Below are 19917 nucleotides of genomic sequence, written 5' to 3'. Positions count from 1 at the left end.
GAGTGGAGACCGCGTCTTGGCAAACGCAGTGTGGGACGTCCTCCGGCCCGTTGGACCGACGATCTACGTAAGATTGCCGGTGTAGGCTGGATGAGGATTGCGGAAGACCGGGATGTGTGGCGCGAACTTGGGGAGGCCTATGTCCAGCAGTGGACTGCGACAGGCTGAAGTGACAGTGACAAACCCCCAGACCACGGTAAACATTTGTATGGCAAATACAAATGTAAACCTTGCGTGGGAACTGAACCCACAACCGCCAGCGCAACAGCCACAATCCAGAACTTGAGCGTTGCGCTAACGCGTCATCGAACTCACACTATAATTAACTTTTTTAAAAACCTGTTATTCAATACTAGCTTACCGTCCGCACAACTTTGCCCGCGTAAAAACGATGTTGGCTGTTCCGTTTTATCCCATTAAAATGTAACCACCTCTTCATATCACCTCTGTGATAACGCTCCACCCTCTTAGTACAAGAATTTTTAAAATCAATTCAGTATTTTTTTTAATCATCCTTTGTTCTTCTTAGTCGTACACTCTTGTCGGAGTGGTCATGGTTGCGCTGACGAGGTACATAGTGGGGTGTTTGGTGGGTCGATAACATTCCGAGAGTAGCTCTCCTGGCGATGTGCTTCCATTTTTTTTCTGTTGGAGGCGTCGCGAGTACACTGGACGCCGGTGGATTTCGGGTGGAGCGGGTTGGCGTTCGACCGCGTGCTCTCCTGTCTTGCACCCGGCCCTGCACCACTAGCTTCTCCATCGAGTTCTCATTCCTAGAGATGTGACCAAATTACCCTTTACAAACAAACAAAACAAAAAAGCAAGTCTTTTTCAATGTTTCGTGTATGTAAGTGTATGTATGTATCCAAATTAATTTGCTAAGTTCCGTAGGCTAAACAATTTGGCGTATTGTGTCATAATCGTAGAATTTATCTCACGTGTCTGTGACTGTTATTAGGCTTTTCTCTTCATTTTTTGTTGTTAATAATTTTTGTAAGCCGTATGTTTTGATCTCTCTGTTATTATGATTTTTGTTTTTAAGCGTGGATTTGTTAAATTACTACAGATGACATATGTAAATGTAAATGATGATGAGATTTTTTCTTATTTCGATAAATGTAAGAGTCTGATAATGGTTTAACATTTTTTTACGTCTTTTTTTAGTTCGATACAAAACTCCATTGAATTACGAATATTTCACTTCATTTTTAAATCAAACTGGCTGTGCCCGCGTGGAATTTAACACACAATAGTTCAGTTCGCAGATTTATAAAATAAATAAAAATTGTAAAACAAAAGTAGCTTAAAGTTACTCCTTACTACATTAGCTATCTGCCAGCGAAAGTCCCGTCAAAATCGATCCAGCTATTTCAGAGATTAGCCGAAATAAACAGACAGACAGACAGACAAATATTATAAAAATGTCATTAAGGTATATGTACCGTGTATCCATCCAAACAGACACTCCAATTTTATTTATTTGAGGACTGAGTCGCCCTCGTCCGTAGGTGTATACCCCGTTGCGAAACCCTACACGTGGTCCCCGGGTGGTGCTAATCAGGTGACATACTGGTGGTAGGCTCTGGCCGACGGCTCGCGACCACCCACTGAACAAAGTCGTACCGTCAAGCGGTTTCGTGTTTCGGTACGTTGATCAGTGTAGCCGACTGAGAAGTTGGGTCGAAATAGTTGTTCTGTGCGAATTGACCGGACTGACTTGCACTGGTGCCGCTGCGCTGTGGTGATTGGAATTGGAGGGTAGCGGGATCCGAGGCACGGTGCACCGCTGGCCGACCGCAGGTAGTTGGGGGCCCAATTAATGTGCTAGCCACACACGAAAGGCTGCCCCGCCAACTGTCGAAAAATCCCGGGATGCGCCATCGTGCCGGTTGGCGACCGGACGAGAGGGCCCGGTGGACATCTCCGGGGGGGCTCGGGCGTCCCCGCAGTCTCCAGTCCAATCCCCTTTCCGGCGCGGTGATCCGGTGGTAGTCTGGGGGTTAGTTGCGTGGAGCCTCATTTCACTGCCTTTTTCTCGCCTTCCTTCACTCGTTTTTATATGGCTAAGAGGTACAAAAACAAGGCAGCACAGCGGTTGCACTCCCTCTCACTATCAGTGCACCTCTCCAACATTCGAGGTTTGCACTCCAATCTCGTTGCAGTCCACCACCATCTCGAGACTGAGAAACCGGCCCTATTGTTCCTCTCGGAGACGCAGATCGGCAGTCCGTCTGACACGGCATACTTATGTTACCCGGGATATACCTTGGAGCATAATTTTAAACCACGCGCGGGCGTTTGCTTATATACCCGCGACGACATATGCTGCCGGCGTCTCCGTAATCTTGAAGACCCCAACTTCTCCAACTTATGGGTTTTGGTGGATACAGGAGTGGCGAAAATTCTTTACGTCTGTGTTTACCGTTCACACAGCGGAGATGTGGAGACAACCAGGCTTATGCAACACCTTAGTGAGGCGGCTGACGCGGCTCAGCAGCGGTATCCTACTGCTCAATTGGTAATGCTGGGAGACTTTAACGCCCACCATCAAGAGTGGCTATTCCCATACCAGCACACTGACCACGCTGGTAGAGAGATTCGTAACCTCGCTTCAACGCTCAATCTCACCCAGCTAGTCCGAGAAGCAACTAGGGTACCCGATGTTGACTCGCATATTGCCAACTGTTTGGACCTACTGCTGACAACAGATCCTGACCGCTATTCGGTTTCGGTCTCATCGCCTTTAGGCAGCTCCGACCACTGTCTGGTGAAGTCTGTATCCGTTTATTCGCCGCCCTTTCCCTGCCCCAAAGGCACCCGGCGAATATGGCGATACAAGTCAGCAGATTGGGATGAGATGCGTTCTTTCTTTGCATCGTACCCGTGGCGGCAGATTTGCTTCTCCTCTGATGATCCTTCATCATGTGCGAATGCTGTGGCTGATGTGCTGCGTCAGGGAATGGAGTATTACATTCCATTCACTGACGCTTCAGCCTCCGTGGCAGCTCGACCCTGGTTCAACTCTGACTGTTCTCGTGCTGAAGCAGAAAAGAACACTGCTTACCTGGCCTGGGTCGATGCTCGTAACCACAAGACAACAGACGTGAGCCAGAGGAAGAAAGCCTATAATAGAGCTGCCAAGTCCTGCAAGAAGGCTCTCCGGAAGGCTCGATTTGACCACATTGGCAGAATTGGGACTAGGCTTTCGTCATACCCACCTGGTAGTAAGGCCTTTTGGTTCCTGGCTAAGTCGGTTGAGTCGAACTTCTGTCGCCTCTCACTACCTCCACTGCTAAAACCCGATGGATCACTAGCCCACACCGCAGAGGAGAAGGCAAACCTATTTGCAAAACTCTTTGCGGAATCCTCATGTTTAGACTCAGGCAGCGCCACACCTCCAATTTCTTCGATTCGATGCGAGACGTCCATGTCTGAAGTCCGAATTCGTCAAAAAGAGGTCCTTAAAACCTTGCGCAATCTGGACGTGAATAAAGCTAGTGGTCCTGACGGAATACCTGCCATAGTACTCAAAACTTGCGCACCTGAGTTGTCTCCAATCCTGACACGTCTGTTTCGTCTCTCTCTAGCGACAGGACAAGTGCCGAAAGCCTGGAAGCAAGCTAACGTGCAGCCTGTGCCCAAAAAGGGCAGTCGAGCTGACCCTGTCAATTACAGACCAATTTCCATAACGTCCATACTCTGTAAGAGTATGGAACGTATACTGAATAATCGGCTTCTGGCACACCTTGAGGAGAACGATCTTCTTAGCGACCGACAGTTCGGTTTTCGTCGCAAGCGGTCCACTGGTGATCTTCTCGCGTATGCCACACACATTTGGAGTGAGGCTATCGAGAAACACGGGGAAGCCATAGCGGTCTCGCTCGACATCTCGAAGGCATTTGACAGGGTCTGGCACGATGGCCTTATTAGCAAACTTCCCTCATACGGCCTACCCGCTTCTCTCTGTGTTTGGATATCTGACTTCCTGAGGGATCGATCAATTCGCGTGGTTATAGACGGTTGCGAGTCCGATCGTTTGGTCATCAATGCCGGGGTCCCTCAGGGGTCTGTACTCTCGGCAACGCTATTCTTGCTGCACATCAACGACCTGCTCAAACCCGGGACCTTTGGGTATGCAGATGACAGCACCGTTGTCGAGCGTTACATGTCCGACGCACGAGCGAGTGGGTCTGAGATCCAGTCGCTGAGGGAAGCCATGATTCAGCGTCTGAACTTGTCCCTTAAAGCCGTCTCTGATTGGGGTGACGCAAATCTGGTCAAGTTCAACGCCTCTAAGACCCAGGCGTGTCTCTTCTCGGCAAAACGGAGTCCTTTCCAACTGACTCCCTCTTTCCGAGGTGTGCCCGTGCCCATATCCGGCCACCTGGAGCTTCTTGGCGTTACTCTAACATCCACCCTCAATTTTGGCTCGTACATAGAGGCAAAAGCTCAAACAGCTGCCAAAAAACTGGGCGTCCTCTCGAAGGTGAGACAGTACTTCACTCCGGAACAGCTTCTGAATTTATATCAAGCACAAGTTCGATCATGCATGGAGTACTGCTCTCATCTTTGGGATGGCTCAGCCAAGTACCAGCTGGAGCTTCTTGAATCAATTGAGAGACGAGCCAGGAGGCTCATCGGTGACGATGCACTGGTCGCCACAAAGCTGCAAAGCTTACATCATCGGCGTAGGGTGGCCGGCCTGTCGGTTTTTTATCGGATACACTTCGGAGAGTGTGCGCAAGAACTCCATGACCTGATTCCGCCCTCCCCCTTCCATCATCGTACAACCAGACGCTCTGCGTTACGTCACCCTTATATGGTTGACATTCCCCCTATACGCACTAAGCGATTCGCTAGTACATTCTTGATCCGTACGGCCAAAGAATGGAACTCTCTACCAGCGTCTGTGTTTCCTGAAAGCTATGACCTGGGGATCTTTAAGTCGCGAGTGAATAGGTTACTTCTAGGTAAGCGTGCTCCATCTTAGACCGCATTTTCACTTATCATCAGGTGAAATAGCGGTCAAACGCCAGCCTATCTATGCATAAAAAAAAAAAAAGATCAATAAAATAATAAGTCAGTTTCCATTATTTGACATGACTTGGGAATAACTTGCTTTTAGTCCTAATGAAATGAACTTTGCAGCATTTTCCTAAACGGGACAAAAAGATAAAACTGCAAACTTTTCTATCACTAAACAATAAAAAAGCACAGACGTTTTCATTTAGAAGATGCAATCCGATGCAATCAGATATTATACTCATTGAGACAAGGAAATGACATCGACTTTCTTGTCGTAACTTCATCTCCGTCGCAACTACCTTCAATCTTCAATCTTGATAAAACAATAGAATAGCTGCGAGCGACACGAAAACGCCGACTCAGTGTCTGGATTAATTCCGACAGGAAATCGATAAGCCTTTTATTTGAATTGTGTTTTATGAGCAGTATTTGTTTTTTAAGTTTTTATTGGCTAAAGCCTTGTATTTATATTACACAGTAGGATATTATCTATATTGTAAAAATAAAGATGCACGGGATGGGTTCACGTTGTTTTATTAATTGAGACGACTAAAAAACTTATAGTTTACAAAATTTTATTTTTATGTCTATAGGCTATAGTGATCGCTTACTATCAGATGAGCCGTACGCTTGTTTGCCGACCTAGTTGAAAAAAAAATGTACAAAAGTACCACGAAAGTCAAATCAATTTCCAAAAAAATACTTTTTGCAAAAACTATCTGTAATATAATCTTCATTCATCTCATATCATTGGCCTGAGTTCGTCTATTGCAGACGATTTAGAGAGTGTCAGACAGACACTGTGTCGCCTAGGTCACTCTTCAAGAAAACGCAGAGTTGCCTAAGCTCTGCGCCGCCCTCTCGACCTCACTGGACAGGCCACAGGACGGAATATAATCTTAGTACACAGATAAACCCGAGAGGATTTCATGGTCAATTTAACTGCAAATTAAAAAAAAAAAAACCTTTGTTCTGTAGTAACTGTATTCTCAGACAAAAACTTTACAAACATAAGTGGGAATATTTTCAGTCTCGAAACTCTTTATTGCACTGAACATAATCACTGTTGATTGTTACTTTCGCCAACATTTATTAGATCAAACTCCAGATATGTATTTGTAATAAAATTGTTCCCATATATTTTTCTCCATATAAATTTCTTCCTGAAATAAAATATAATATGAAAATAACTAGTTCGCAGATTCGTAGAGCTGAGTTTCGTCGAGTGCAGATAGGTTGCACTTCAGGTAATTATGTAGTAAATGATTCCATCACAACACCTACGCTTTTCGCAAGGTATTCTGAGAAAATACAACATACATTTTCAAATATATTTATTGTGTACATCTCTATTATGTATATTACTTTTTAGCTTAATTGTTTTCTAATGCTTACGTGAATTTTACTTATTGTAATGAAACAAGTTTTTCGGATTTTATCGCGGATTATTAGGTCTTTTTACATGCCCGACATTTTGGATACGTTACAGCAGCCATGGTCACAGGAGGACTGTACTTATTTTTTATCTTTTACCTGAAATTTGTCTGGAACGGATTGATCTCTTAGCGATAAGACCGCCTTTTTTAATTTTTTCCCTCTATTCTTTCTATTCTTTTTGTTTATAGTTTTTGCTTTACAATAAAGAATATTTGTATATTAGTAGAAAATAATTTATAGAGCATGAGTTCACGCTATTTGTGGCGCTAACTTATGGAGGCTTATGTCCAGCAGTGGACTGTGACTGATGATGATGATGAATTTATAAAGCAATGCGAAGTGATGCACTTTCAGTTTTTAAATATACATCGCAATGATATAGATATCACTGCAGAGGTAATAAACAGTCGAAAGAAAATGTATGTTTTGTTTAATATGATAATTTGATTCAGTCGTATTTACCCGTGCTGAGGATAATTTGGATCGCTTTACATAATATATGTAAGAATGAGAAATGCCTTTGTTTGTCTATTTACATATAAATCAAGGTTATATTTTAAAGCGAAGTAAGACGTTACGAATATTTGCGTAATCATAACCCCATTTAAATACAATCAATAAAAATATTTTTCTAAATCCATGTATATAAAAGAGAATGTACCGATCGGCTAACACATAGTGTGATATAGTTATTGAAATTATTTTTATTGAACTTTACTCCTTAAAAATCGATTTCCATATAAGGTCGTTAACGAATGAACGAATGACCTCGTTACGTTTTTGTTAACGCCATCTATCGGAACTCTATTGACTTCCGATAGATGGCGTTATTGGATTCGTTTATTTAAAATTTGATTGTATTACAATTTGATTTGTGCTATTATTTTTTTTTAGACTAGTAAGCCCTTTTTTATATCTATTTAAATCTGAAAGACGTCGGAGGTGCATCGGAGCTAATATACACTTTTTTTGAATATGTTATCCACTTAGTTGACCTACGTTATATTTTTACCCGACTGCAGAAAGAGTGTAATGTTTTTCGTTGTATATGTATACGAAGTCGATTATTTTTCGTTTGCGAGCAATCGCAATTATTTGAATTAAATTTATAAACTAAAACAGGAGAGAGTTAATTATACAACTAATCCTAATGAGTTCGTGACGACCGCACACACCGCCCGCTCGACTACAAGCCGCTTACACTCTGAATATCTAAATTGTAAATCCTCTTTGGAACGGTCAAGCATTATTAATACACCGTTTGTTATATAATTTAAATGTACAAATATTTTAGTTTTACATGTTTATTTTTGAGATACTACACTACTAGTACAGGTTTATTTTTGAGAAGATTTCGCCATTGCGTTTTTTTTTAGTATTTGATAACCTTAATAATAATTGTATTTGCGCACAAACGAAAAAAAATTCAATTACATCGACCAGTAATAAAACGTAGGTCGACGAAAAAATAGTCAAGTGAATACGATAAAATAGAATTTAAAAGGGACCACATGACAAGCACCACCTTCCGATTAAAAACAGGATCATCGAAATCAGTGCACCCAGTACAATGTAATCCTCTGATCCTCTTCTTACGAGTGTATTACATTAGAAAACATTAACTAACTCCTCTGGAGTTTGTTTAAAACTCTATAAATATGTCAACTGAGGTAGCGCTCAGCAGGAAATTTCCTGCTCGAAATCTGGAGCAGCCCGACTTGGGACCTTACAAAAGATCACAGTTAAATAATAATGGTTTCATGAAGTGTTCCTGTGGTGATTAAGGTGACCAGAGCTCCTGGGGATATTGGTGGTATGGTCGGCAACGCGCTTACGATGCTTGTAATGTTGCAGGCGTCTATAGGCTACGATAAGCGAAGCTTATCATCAGGTGTGCCATAAGCATGTTTGTCGACCTAGTTGTTTATAAAAAAATATCATTAGCGTTAATTACTTTAAAATACTTCGACTGTTTAAAACAATAATAATGTATTGTATAAGCGTACCGCATTCAGCATCGCCAGCTAACAATGCAGTAACTTGTAGTAGTGCCACAAGTTCGCGGTAATTGTTCCAACGCGCGCCCCGAGCGTCCGACGTTCCGGACTTATTGTGTTACATTTCATATTATATTGTTTCAAGCAATGTGTTATTGCAAGACAAATTATGTTGGTTAACACTAGCCATTGCAAAACTTCTCATACTAGTTCAAGTTATTGTTTTATTCTAGTGTTAAAAATAAAGTTTTGACTATTTGCAAGACTTTGGGTTTTTATCACATGACATTCGGCTTAAGTTAGATTGGTTAAAATAATCAATATTTTTAATGGTTTTAACATGCCCGCAGTGCCATTATCTAACTATTTTCAATATTAATTTGCAGTAAAATACTTAGTTTCTCGCATATTTGACATAACGAGACTGGAGTTACGTGTTCGCTTTGAGGTGTTCCTGTCCCAGTATGTTATCCCACTGGAGACCTTTGAACATAAAGCGTTTATATAATTTTTATAAGGGATAAAATTGAAAAAAATAGATTAAAATCCTAATATCCTGATTCCACCAGCTATGGATGACGCTATTTGACGGATGACACTTACAATCACTCACATCACTTCAGTCTATCGCAGTCCACTTCTGGACATAAACCTCCACAAGTTCGCACCAAAAATGGCGTGAACTCATATGTGTGTTGCCATAGTCATCACGCTGGGCAGGCGGGTTGGTGACCGCAGCGCTGGCTTTATCACACCGAAGACGCTGCTGCCCATTTTCGGCCTGTGTACTTTAAAGCCAGCAGTTGGATGGTTATCGAGCCATCGGTCGGTTTTTTAAGTTCCAAGGTGGTAGTGGAATTGTGTTATCTCTTAGTCGCCTCTTACGATACCCACGGGAAGAGAGGGGGTGGCTATATTCTTTACTGCCGTAGCCACACGGCACTATGACACTATCCGAAAGAAAAATATTTTGATTAATTATTCTATTTTACTATCGAATTCTACTGTACTTTTGACATATTTCTATTCCCATACATTAATCTTAAATTTGCAGCTTAATAATTGAGGAGAAACAGGTCTTACTGGCCTATTCTACCTCCCGCTGTCAGTCTATTTGTATCGTTATCCGTCAAATAGCGTTATCCACAACTGGCTCAAAGTAATATAAAACTCTGTATTTTAGGCGACAGATTAATATTTAAGAGAGACATTGTGAACGTCTGAAAAGTGAATAATTTCATACGATACTTGTCACAAAGAAGTAATGGAAGTGTAGTAGTAAGGAATTTAAATGAAACTTATCATCTATTTCTGAATAATGTATGTGTAAGTTCGGATTTACGTTCATCCCCCGCGGGACACATACAGTATTCAGCGATAGAGATACTCACAAACGAAATGTTGTTTATGATACAGTAATGCTTAAGCGAATATTACGAGTACTAGATGTAATATTGTTGTTAAAATCTATTAGATACCCTTCGTACTCTTACTGTTTTCTTTTTTAATCTTTGCTGAAATACACAAAATGAGAAAGATTGTTTCTAATTAAACCTCAATTCAAACCAAAAATTTGTGATAACCGAAGACATGTATTTGCTCCTTTCTCTATGTAGGCTAAGTTTTGTTGAGACGCACGCAAGCGATAACATAGCTTATTTGTGAATAGCTTGAATGTAGCCCACAGGTCCTTTGCGAGATATTTATCACCGCGATATTACCTCGACATATGTCCGTAATTTATAGCCCCTTTTTGCATGACAAACGGATATTGACACTAATTTATTGCAGCGACCTTCTTCAGAAAATTTTGTTGGATTACTGTCAGTTGAAGGATACGTTTTGCGTGTATTTGAAAACAGATAATATTTTTATTGCAAATAACTAGCGTCCTAGTTACAGTGGAGTTTTTGTTTAATATTTTCTGAATGATTATACAAATAACTCAATAAATATAAAATAAATGTGTCAGATTACTGTTACGTCAGATTATACCAAGTCAGGTAAAGTATACTTCTATTGAAATATTACCTGCAAGTCCAGGACAACATCAAGTAACATGAATACATATATATTTGCTGCAAAAGTAACGTTTGTCAAAGTGATCCCATTGCTGGAGTCATAGATTGTTATTTGTCGAGTCCTTATGTTTCCTCTCCTTAAACAGGTGCAGTGTTCTACTAATCTAATAAATAAAATTCTCGTGTCGCGGTGTTTGTAGTTAAACGCCTCCGAAACGGCTTGATCGATTCTCATGAAATTTTGTGTGCATATTGGGTAGGTCTGAGAATCGAACAACATCTATTTTTCATCCCCTTAAATGTTAAGGGTAGTCCACCCCAATTTTTTTTTTAATTTTTAGATACATTATTATTTTTTTATTTTTTTATGATACAACATTAAAAAATACATACAACCCTCTTCGATCAACCCCTATATTTTATTTGTTAATTTTAAACTTTAATAGATTTGGCAACATTTTTATTTTTATTTTGTCATGACATAGAATTAAGTTTTTTATATTATTACTCTTAATTTTCCACCTCCCTACGATCAACCCTTATTTTCTATTAAGTAAATCCCCGCATACTTATAGTAGATAGTTTATTGGCAAAACAACGTTTGCCGGGTCAGCTAGTATTGATATTATAATAGTATTCTTCCTAAACATATTATAGTGGAAATGAAATGGAGGATTTCTGGAACGAAGTTCTTTATGGGCCGTTGCGAAGGGGTTCTCTAGCCAGCAAAAAACGTCCGTAACGTTAAAAAAGCGTAAGATTTTTATGTATAGTATATGTATGATGGCTATACAGTGTCTAATGTATAGGCTACGTAACGACTGTTATCATTATTGCAGTTTGCTATTATGATATCATGCGATAATTATTATAAATTTTATTTATAAATCATTGTAATTAAAATAAAAGTGTTGAGATATTTGTTTAAAGTAGTATTTTGATTTTTATCGATAAAAAATTGTAATAAAAAATGTATACTTTCCCGAATAATTATTTTTTTTTATTCCTCGAATAAGCCTTAAAATTAACAGGTTTTTAATTGTTTTATTGATATAGAGTATAGTAAAAAAACGAACGTGCTATAGCCCACACGGCTGACGTAAAACTTTTTTAGTTGGCCTGAGTAATATACGAAACCTAACTCTCTCTCTTTCTTTCTTAACTAACTTGTTTTATCTCCCTCGACTTCCATTCACCTCGCCTGATCACACTTTTAGTAACGCTCTCGTCACACATTCGCCAGCTTACTCCCCAAGTCAAGCATGTGTTAAGAAGTTTTATTTCAATATCTTGGTCAATAATCTGAAACAGGCCGACTAGGGAAGTATCAGCTCAATGTTCCAAAACATTACGATACCACAGACTGCTACATAATGCTACAGGTATGCTTTTTTTTCACTATAGTATACGAAAAAAATCTCGTGTAACTCAATCTGTCGCATGTGCAAAATTAAGAACATTGCATAATAATAATAATAATAATAATAGCTTTATTTAAAAATAAACATTTTAAACAAATGGTAACAATTACAAAAGTTCACTTATGCATAAGGTTAAATACACAAAAAATTTTTGAGTTCAGACTGATCATCCTATATGGATTATAGATATAATCTGTGTTAAGGATGATCAACCAACCTCCCCTATGCTACAATATAATTTTGGCACAAGTTCTATAAGAAGGGGTAGACATATTTACAACAGATACAATCTTAAAAAGTAATAAAGCATAAGATGCTGAATAAGAAATCAAGTATATTTGAGTTAGTTAGTGTATGTGTGAGTGTAAGTGTATGTTGTGAGTGTAAGTGTATGTGTGAGTGTAAGTGTATGTGTGAGTGTAAGTGTATGAATGTAAATGTGTGTATGAGTGAGTGTGCGAAAGTACCTAAGCTAGTACATGTATCAGTTTAAGTAGACAAAAGTCCGAGTAAATAATAGTACCGACATATAATGTTTTCTAATGTTAACGTGAATTTCACTCATTCTAATGAATGCCTAAAATGGGAAGCAAGGTCCCGTGACCATGTTTGCTGTAATGTATCCGAAACATCGGTTACCGTAAACCGCGATAAAATCCGAAAAAGTAGTTTCATTATAATAAGTACCAAAGTATGTAAACATTATTTCATGTATGTGTTATATCGACTTTCTTACGAGATGTGTTTTATTCAACCTGCATACGAGTATGCTTATAATCCAAGCACATTCTCTGCGCGTGTTGTGAGCGCGAGCTATGTGTGATCTGAATGACAATTCACTACCAACTATTATGCAACATAAATATCTTTGTAAGCTTCCTTTTTTATCTTAAAGATGATACGATGCTCATGAATCCTTGAGATCAAGACTAATTCAGGAATACTAATTAATGAGATCGGTCTCTAATTCTAAAAGTGGTGTAATTGTAAAAGGAGTGGATGACGGTGTTGAAGAGTCTCGACAAGCCTTTAGGACAGGTCACCCTGCGGCTTAAAGGAACTCAGTCGTCCATCAGTCCATCATTCCCCGGCACCTCTCCGGTTTTAATGCCGCACTGTTCTCTTTGACTTGGATATCTGGAATGTCTTCTGAAAAGTGAAGCAACAATGGTGGTAATGGATCTTCGACATCCCACCTCGAACGCCGTACTGATCTCTTTGACTTTAATATCTGGAATGTCTTCTGAAAAATGGAGCAACAATGGTAGACATGGATCTTCGGCGTCGAATTTCAGGCTTATGTGTGATCGATAAATACAGCTGTCTATAGAATTCCTCGACCTCTTTTCGGATCTGAGGACGAGAGCAAATGGTTCTACCATCCGCTGTTTTGAGGTTCGCAGGAAGGCTTTCTCCTCAATGGTCTTTGGAAAACTTTTGATCCCCAGTTCTACCTAATAAGAGTAGTTTCATAATAGAGCAGAGAAGAATTCGTGGGACAAGAGACTTAGGAAAGGTTTTGATAAGTAGAATTTATCAAAACCAAACTTTGTCTCACATTACCGCCCTTTTGGTATGAAGACTCTTGGAGGCAATGTGTAATTACTTAGTAGTAAGGGAAATATGTTTTGAAAATAGTTGTTGGGTTTTCAAGCAACAAGAACAGCGTTACTACAAAGTTTGATGAACTTTTACTTAAATTTGTTTTAACAAAGAAATGTATGAGCTGCTTGGGCCTGTTGTGGTCGAGTTTGACGACAATTTGTATTTGGACTGGACATCGGAACCGAAAGAAAAGGAGCTGTGAGTTAATAAACTTATTTAAGGAACTATTTTTATCAACAATAAAAGGATCAAAGCCGCTGTCGTATTATTTGATGTTAAGTAGTTACTTTCGTCAGAACGTTTGCAACATTAGATGATTTGCAGGTGCGATATTAGACTTCAAAGGCAATTTAAAATTAAAATAAGAAATTTTCCTTCGTGAACAGATTAAAGATTAAGCTTAGTGGAAAATTTTGGACGTATCCGTTTTTATTGATGAATATTTATAAAGAATAAAATTAATTATTTAGAATGAGTATTTGAGTCTCAGAGTTTCTATTAAATAAAAAATTTAAAAAATGCAAACGATTCTAAATATAGGCTTCCTATGGCATAACACAAATAAAAATCCCTATTACACATTTACCTCTTTACGTAAACAATCGAGGGGCCTACTTTAACAGGCCTACTTTAAAGCTTTAAATATTAATTATTAAATATTAATTATCATTATTATTATTATTATTCATATTGGACATTGTGTGATTGTAATTAGTCTCATTTTATTATTGTAATTGTATTTTTCAAATTGTCGTGACATTTATTAATTTTATTTTATTTAAGTTGTATTTGCCTTAGATATCGAAGTGAACAATACATTAGATTTATATTATATGTTTTTATTGGGTACATGTTTTTATTTTTAAATAGTAAAATTTACGTGTCCGTTATATGTATGCACATCTATTTTATTAATTATCATATTTGACATTGTGTTGCTGTAATTAGTTGTTTTAGTTTTAATATAATAAAATTATTGTTAAAATTATTTATTTGTATTAGGTATTGTTTATTATTAATGTGATTTTATTATTTTATTATTGTATTTTACAAATTGTCGTGACATTCATTAATTTTTCTAGTTGTTATAAGAATTGTTTAAGAGGAATTGTTTTATGGGTCAATTGTTACCTGAAATAAAGAAATTATTATTATAATTATAACAGCAATAGCCCCATAAATATCTGTCTCACTTTGTAGACTTCAATCATAATGTCACGCCATACAGAGGAATCGTATAAATAATAATTAATATTATCGTGTAAGTATAGGTAAATTTATATCTATGCAGCATAATAATAACAGTAAATAAACGCTTCACACTCAACGGACCCCAGTAAGATTTTCTCCTGTGTCGGGGTCCGGAAACACACACAATACACAAGCACAAGCGCTCTGACAACGACAAATATCTGTATGGCCAATACACATATTTGTCACGTGCAGAGGTCAAGGATCTGATCGCTGCGCTAACGTTTCGTCGAATATATGTATATTCTGAGATTCTGAATCAACACTTTCAAATCCCCTTTTTCATTCTGTCAATACCGCTGTTAAGCGTTTGTAACAGGGTTTAATTTGTTGTTTTAAGTGATTTACTACGCGATTAGTTATGTTTAAAAGGTTATTAGTGAAGTGGGAACTGATTTATTCAAAAGTAAACACTGATAGTGTTTTCGTAAGGCAAAGGTTGATATTACTGATTATTATAAACACGGAAGCTTAGAAAGATGTATGCTTCTTATTCGATTTTCAAAATAGTTTCGAATCGGACTGAATTTCCGTTAAGTTTAGTTCATATGGACATTATAATTTTAGTATTTATTTTAATAAAAAATAAGTGAAGGACATATCCATTATTATGAGCAACTTAATGTAAAATATTAAATCTATACTAACGCTATAAAGCCGAAGACCTTTAGATTCTCAGGAGCTACATAGTCCATTTATCGAAAAAGGCTATAGGCTATATAATATTTTGATGTATTTTTCTTCTAATTAACGCTAATGAAACCGTGAGCACAGCTAGTTACTTATACCTATTGATGCATTAGACAATAGCGACTGCTAGCAGTAACGGGTTCAACTTAAAACATATGACGAATACATTTCGATTCGTTTCATTGTAGGTGTCTATACCATAAGTTCAAACACAGACGTGTTTGTACTTAAAGTATAAGCCAGCCAGCCAGTCCTGCGGTCACCAACCCGCCTGCCCAGAGTGGTGACTATGGGCAAAACACACGAGTTCACTCCATTTTTGGCGCGAATTTGTGGAGGCCTATGTCCAGCAGTGGATTGTAATAGGCTGAAATGATAATGACCATGATGATAAATTAGAACTTCTTAATCTTCTTGAAAGATTCGCTCTAAACGTACGCCAGTTGATCACGAACGACTCACTTTTCCCTTACTTTATACCTAATATTCTCACTTTAATTTATAATATTTTTTATATTTTTTTTTATAAGTTAATATAATTAAATCGTAAACTCTGACTTGTAAGTAGGCCATAGTCTTATAGTCTATATAGGAGCCGCTTATTTAATTGTAGGAATAAATAATAGATCGTCAAAAAGTATACTAAATATTTCGATAAAATTAATATAATAAATTGCCAAAAAGTGTACTAAATAATTCGATATAATTAATATAATAAATCGTCAAAAAGTATACTAAATAATTCTAATAATTCTATTAAACTACTGTTTTAATACGAAAACATATTTATATGTTATTTTTGAGGCTTAAATTTTGTGTATGTAAATAACCAAGATAAATTTTACTAGAACTACAACATTTTAGATAGTAAATACATAATTTTCATCACTCCACTAAAATGCTGCTAAACTTAGCCATTCAATTTATACTAAGCGTGAAGTAACATAGAGCTTGTTACGAACTGTCAAGGAGACGAAGCCGTTGAAAGGACTAATGGCGGTACATTTGCAGGTACTCAGAGTGCTTTCTCGACACTCGGGGAAAGTTATTGATGGAGTTTGTTCTTCAGTTAAGAACACTCATATATAGTTACAAGATGGAAGAATGATGACGATACGTAATCCATTTTTCTAATTACATAACAAATACTTCACTTTATTACTTCCAAAGTTATTTAAGTCAGTGAGTTAGAGATAAACAAAAAGATTAGGCGAAAGTAGCTCATAACTCAACTTGAATCTAGTCAAGTCGGGTAAGTTCGTCTACAACCACTCATCCTAATTGCTCGTGTTGACAAATCTTTATTTACTGCCTCTTTTACAACTGTGCCGTCTAAGCAAACTTGTGACCGAAAGCCTATGTGTGAACTGACAAAGTTTGTTTAAGGCTCTATGGCCAAAATTATTTTTGTCTGTTTTTACCTTGCGGTTGGTTAGTCCAACGCTTGTTTGCCGACCTAGTTGTATAAGAAAAAATAATTGTGGTATAAATCATATCTGCGTAAAATGGTGTCAAGAATTTTAGCAGTATCCGGTACTCCAGACAAAAAATGAACTAAGGCTGTTGTCGTAATAGTACTTAAATATACGTAATTGCATTTCGAATATTGATATCCATCGAGACAAAAGGATATTTTCGTCACGTTCCTCACACTGTCGTTTCTCCGTTCAGCAAATATTAGCGTCGTCTATTTATTTACTACGCTCTCACAAATCACATTATGATTAATTATGTTTTTTACCTTTTCTGTTTTTTCTGTTTATTCGGTTCATTTTTTTTATAAAATGAATTATTAGTGCAAACATTGTGAGGCGAAGCGCTGTATTAAATATCGTGCTTTAAATTTGGAGCAGCTTGATTCGGGATGTAAGAACTTCAACCTTACATCACAGCTAAATATTACCCATCACAGGTCCTATTGTCAGTAAGGTCGATTACTAGATTTGGATTCCATATCGCATTCAGCCTGTAACATGGCACTGCTGGGCACAGACTTCTTTCCTTATATAGGAGAAGGATTGAAACTTAGTCCACCACGCTGCTCCACTGCAGGTTGGCGGATATGTTCCCTAATAAAAATCAAAATCAAAATCAAAATCAAAAACAGCTTTATTCAAATAGGCTCCAAAAGCACTTTTAAATCGTCATTTTACAAATTAAAACTTTAAAAATCTGTTATTATATTTGTAGAAGTAAAGCTACCACCGATTCGGAATGTAGATTCTGCAGAGAAGAATCGGCAAGAAACTCCGCATTTACCCTTATGAAATATAATATATAAACTGTGTTTTAGTACAAAATTAGTAACATGTTGCATAAAATACAGCGTCACTAAGTACATACATCTTTATCAACTATGTAATCCTGCTTTTAATAATTAATAAATATTTCAAACAAACCTGTATTTGATGGAATTATTATCGTAATGTTTAATTTTAAAACAACAATACGAATCCGTATCAAAGGAATTTACAAATAAATTAACATAAAGTTAAATCAAATTGTCTATAAAACGATTTTATTAAATCAGGAATTCGGGATACAGAGCGGCGGATACACGTCAATCATTGTGTTCCGGTATTGCGGGAGAGAGAATTTAATTCTTACATTTCGAATTACGGCACAACATTGACACTCATGAAATAAATCTGGATAATTTATTACCAGAAGTGGAAAAGACATTCGAAATTTATAAAACATTGTCATATTTTTATTTGAAAACACTTTTAAACGACTAAAAATGGATAAAGTTCTCAATTCGACTATATTTTAGACTTATTATATTTGTATCTCACAGTCGGTTTTTTTTACGTTTGCGGGCAAACAATTCTTATTTGTTTGATTTGTGTTTCCGATGAAATTAATTCAAATCAAACAATTTAAATATATAGTCAATAATTTATAATGAATAATCATAATGAAACATCACGATTTATCTTTTAGTTGCCCGACGTTTCGGATACTTTACAGCAAAGACTTAATAAGCCCGATAAAATCCAAAAAAGTTGGTTTATTATAATGAATGAAATTTGCGTAAATATTAGAAAACAATATATATTCAATAAAATTTGCTATCTGTATGATACGTCTTAATTTTTTTAATCGTTCACTTGTTTATATTGTCTTCAGTGATTTTAAAACTGAAATAAACTAAAATAACTTCAGGTTGGCTCAGTTGTCTGACCGGTAATGACTGTTGTTCTAGCAGTCTCATATTCGATAACTGTTCGTGCCAATTAATTAAGATTACAAAGGTGTTTGTTTCATGATCCCTAGACAGGATTTTCACCCTCCTGGAGACCTTGAAATTATAGATGTTTGTTTGCTTATTAACGAAAATTATTATAAAACTAGTGAACGCCCAGAAGTCGAAATTCGACCATAGCTAGTTCAAATTATAAGTTTGATCCGTTATCAAAGACTATACTTCTATAATAATAAACAAAACATGTGTGTGTATGTGTGTCAAATACATGGTAGTGTGAGTTTTATTGTTTTAAGGTATTTTTATGTATATTAAAAAAATTTTAGCATTCTGTACTCCTCTATATAAAATATAAGTGTGCGAAATTTCATAATACTCTGTCCGTACAATTTTCATAAAAAGATTCTACTTCACCTATTAATATAAAGACGTTCTAGAATATAACGCACTTGCCCTAACGAGGTTTTTAAAATTTTATTTATTTATTGTAGTCGAATGAGAACTCTCAAGAAGAAACCAATTTTTTTTTTTCAAATATTGAAGTTTGTTATCCATTGAATCGATCCCGCTGAGGCTAAAGTTGTTACAAGCTGTGTTTATACTTCAAAGAGGTGGTAAATAATGTTTTATTAATTTTAATTAAATTTAAAAGCATTGATATACATTAAGTGATAACGGAGGAGAATTTATATTTATCTATCCTTATAATTTGAACACGAACATTTTATTTATTGAAGAAAATAGATTTTTTTGGTATATCTATAAAGTAATTTATTATAATTTCATAAATAGTATATTATCACTAGCTGACCCCCAAACGTCGTTTTGTCATATATTTTAGTAACTCCCTCAATCCCCCCCCTATAACTTAGAGTAATGAAAAATACATGTTGTTCGATTTTCAGACCTACCAAATATGCACACAAAATTTCATGAGAATCGTTTAAGCCGTTTCGAAGGAGTTTAACTACAAACACCGCGACACGAGAATTTTATATATTAGATAAATAGTATATTAAGATAGTATATTACATTTAGAAGATATATATTTTTTTTATTTTACCCTTAACCCACCGCTGGTAACGTAGTTGGTGACCCTGGTGTAACGCACCGTTTGGATTAGGATTTTGAAGTAAAACTTCTTTACGTACGCTTGACTTGCCGAGTAAGCTGGTGAATGCATGACGAGAGCGTTACGAAAAGTGTGATGGGGCGAGGCGAACGGAAGTTGATAGGGAGATATAAGTTAGTGAAGATAGAAAGAG

The 19917-nt window shown here is 37.0% G+C and overlaps 1 protein-coding gene and 1 long non-coding RNA gene across 2 annotated transcripts; both read left to right on the top strand.

The window, feature by feature from the left end:
• The first annotated feature begins 2059 nt into the window (after nt 1-2059).
• Nucleotides 2060-13029, top strand: LOC123656520. The gene is made up of 2 exons (XM_045592190.1): nt 2060-3436; nt 12895-13029. The coding sequence occupies exons 1-2, from the start codon at nt 2060-2062 to the stop codon at nt 13027-13029; spliced, it is 1512 nt and encodes a 503-aa protein (XP_045448146.1).
• A 2124-nt stretch (nt 13030-15153) lies between these two features.
• LOC123656424 lies at nt 15154-19539 on the top strand. The gene is made up of 3 exons (XR_006743536.1): nt 15154-15163; nt 17244-17253; nt 19445-19539. It is a non-coding gene; the product is annotated as an uncharacterized LOC123656424 (long non-coding RNA).
• The last annotated feature ends 378 nt before the right edge of the window (nt 19540-19917 follow it).

The sequence above is a fragment of the Melitaea cinxia genome, chromosome 9 (assembly GCF_905220565.1).
Source record: "Melitaea cinxia chromosome 9, ilMelCinx1.1, whole genome shotgun sequence".
Classification (NCBI taxonomy): Eukaryota; Metazoa; Arthropoda; class Insecta; order Lepidoptera; family Nymphalidae; genus Melitaea; species Melitaea cinxia.
The sequence above is the reverse complement of the archived record's forward strand: the minus strand, read 5'-3'. Positions and strand labels throughout refer to the sequence as shown.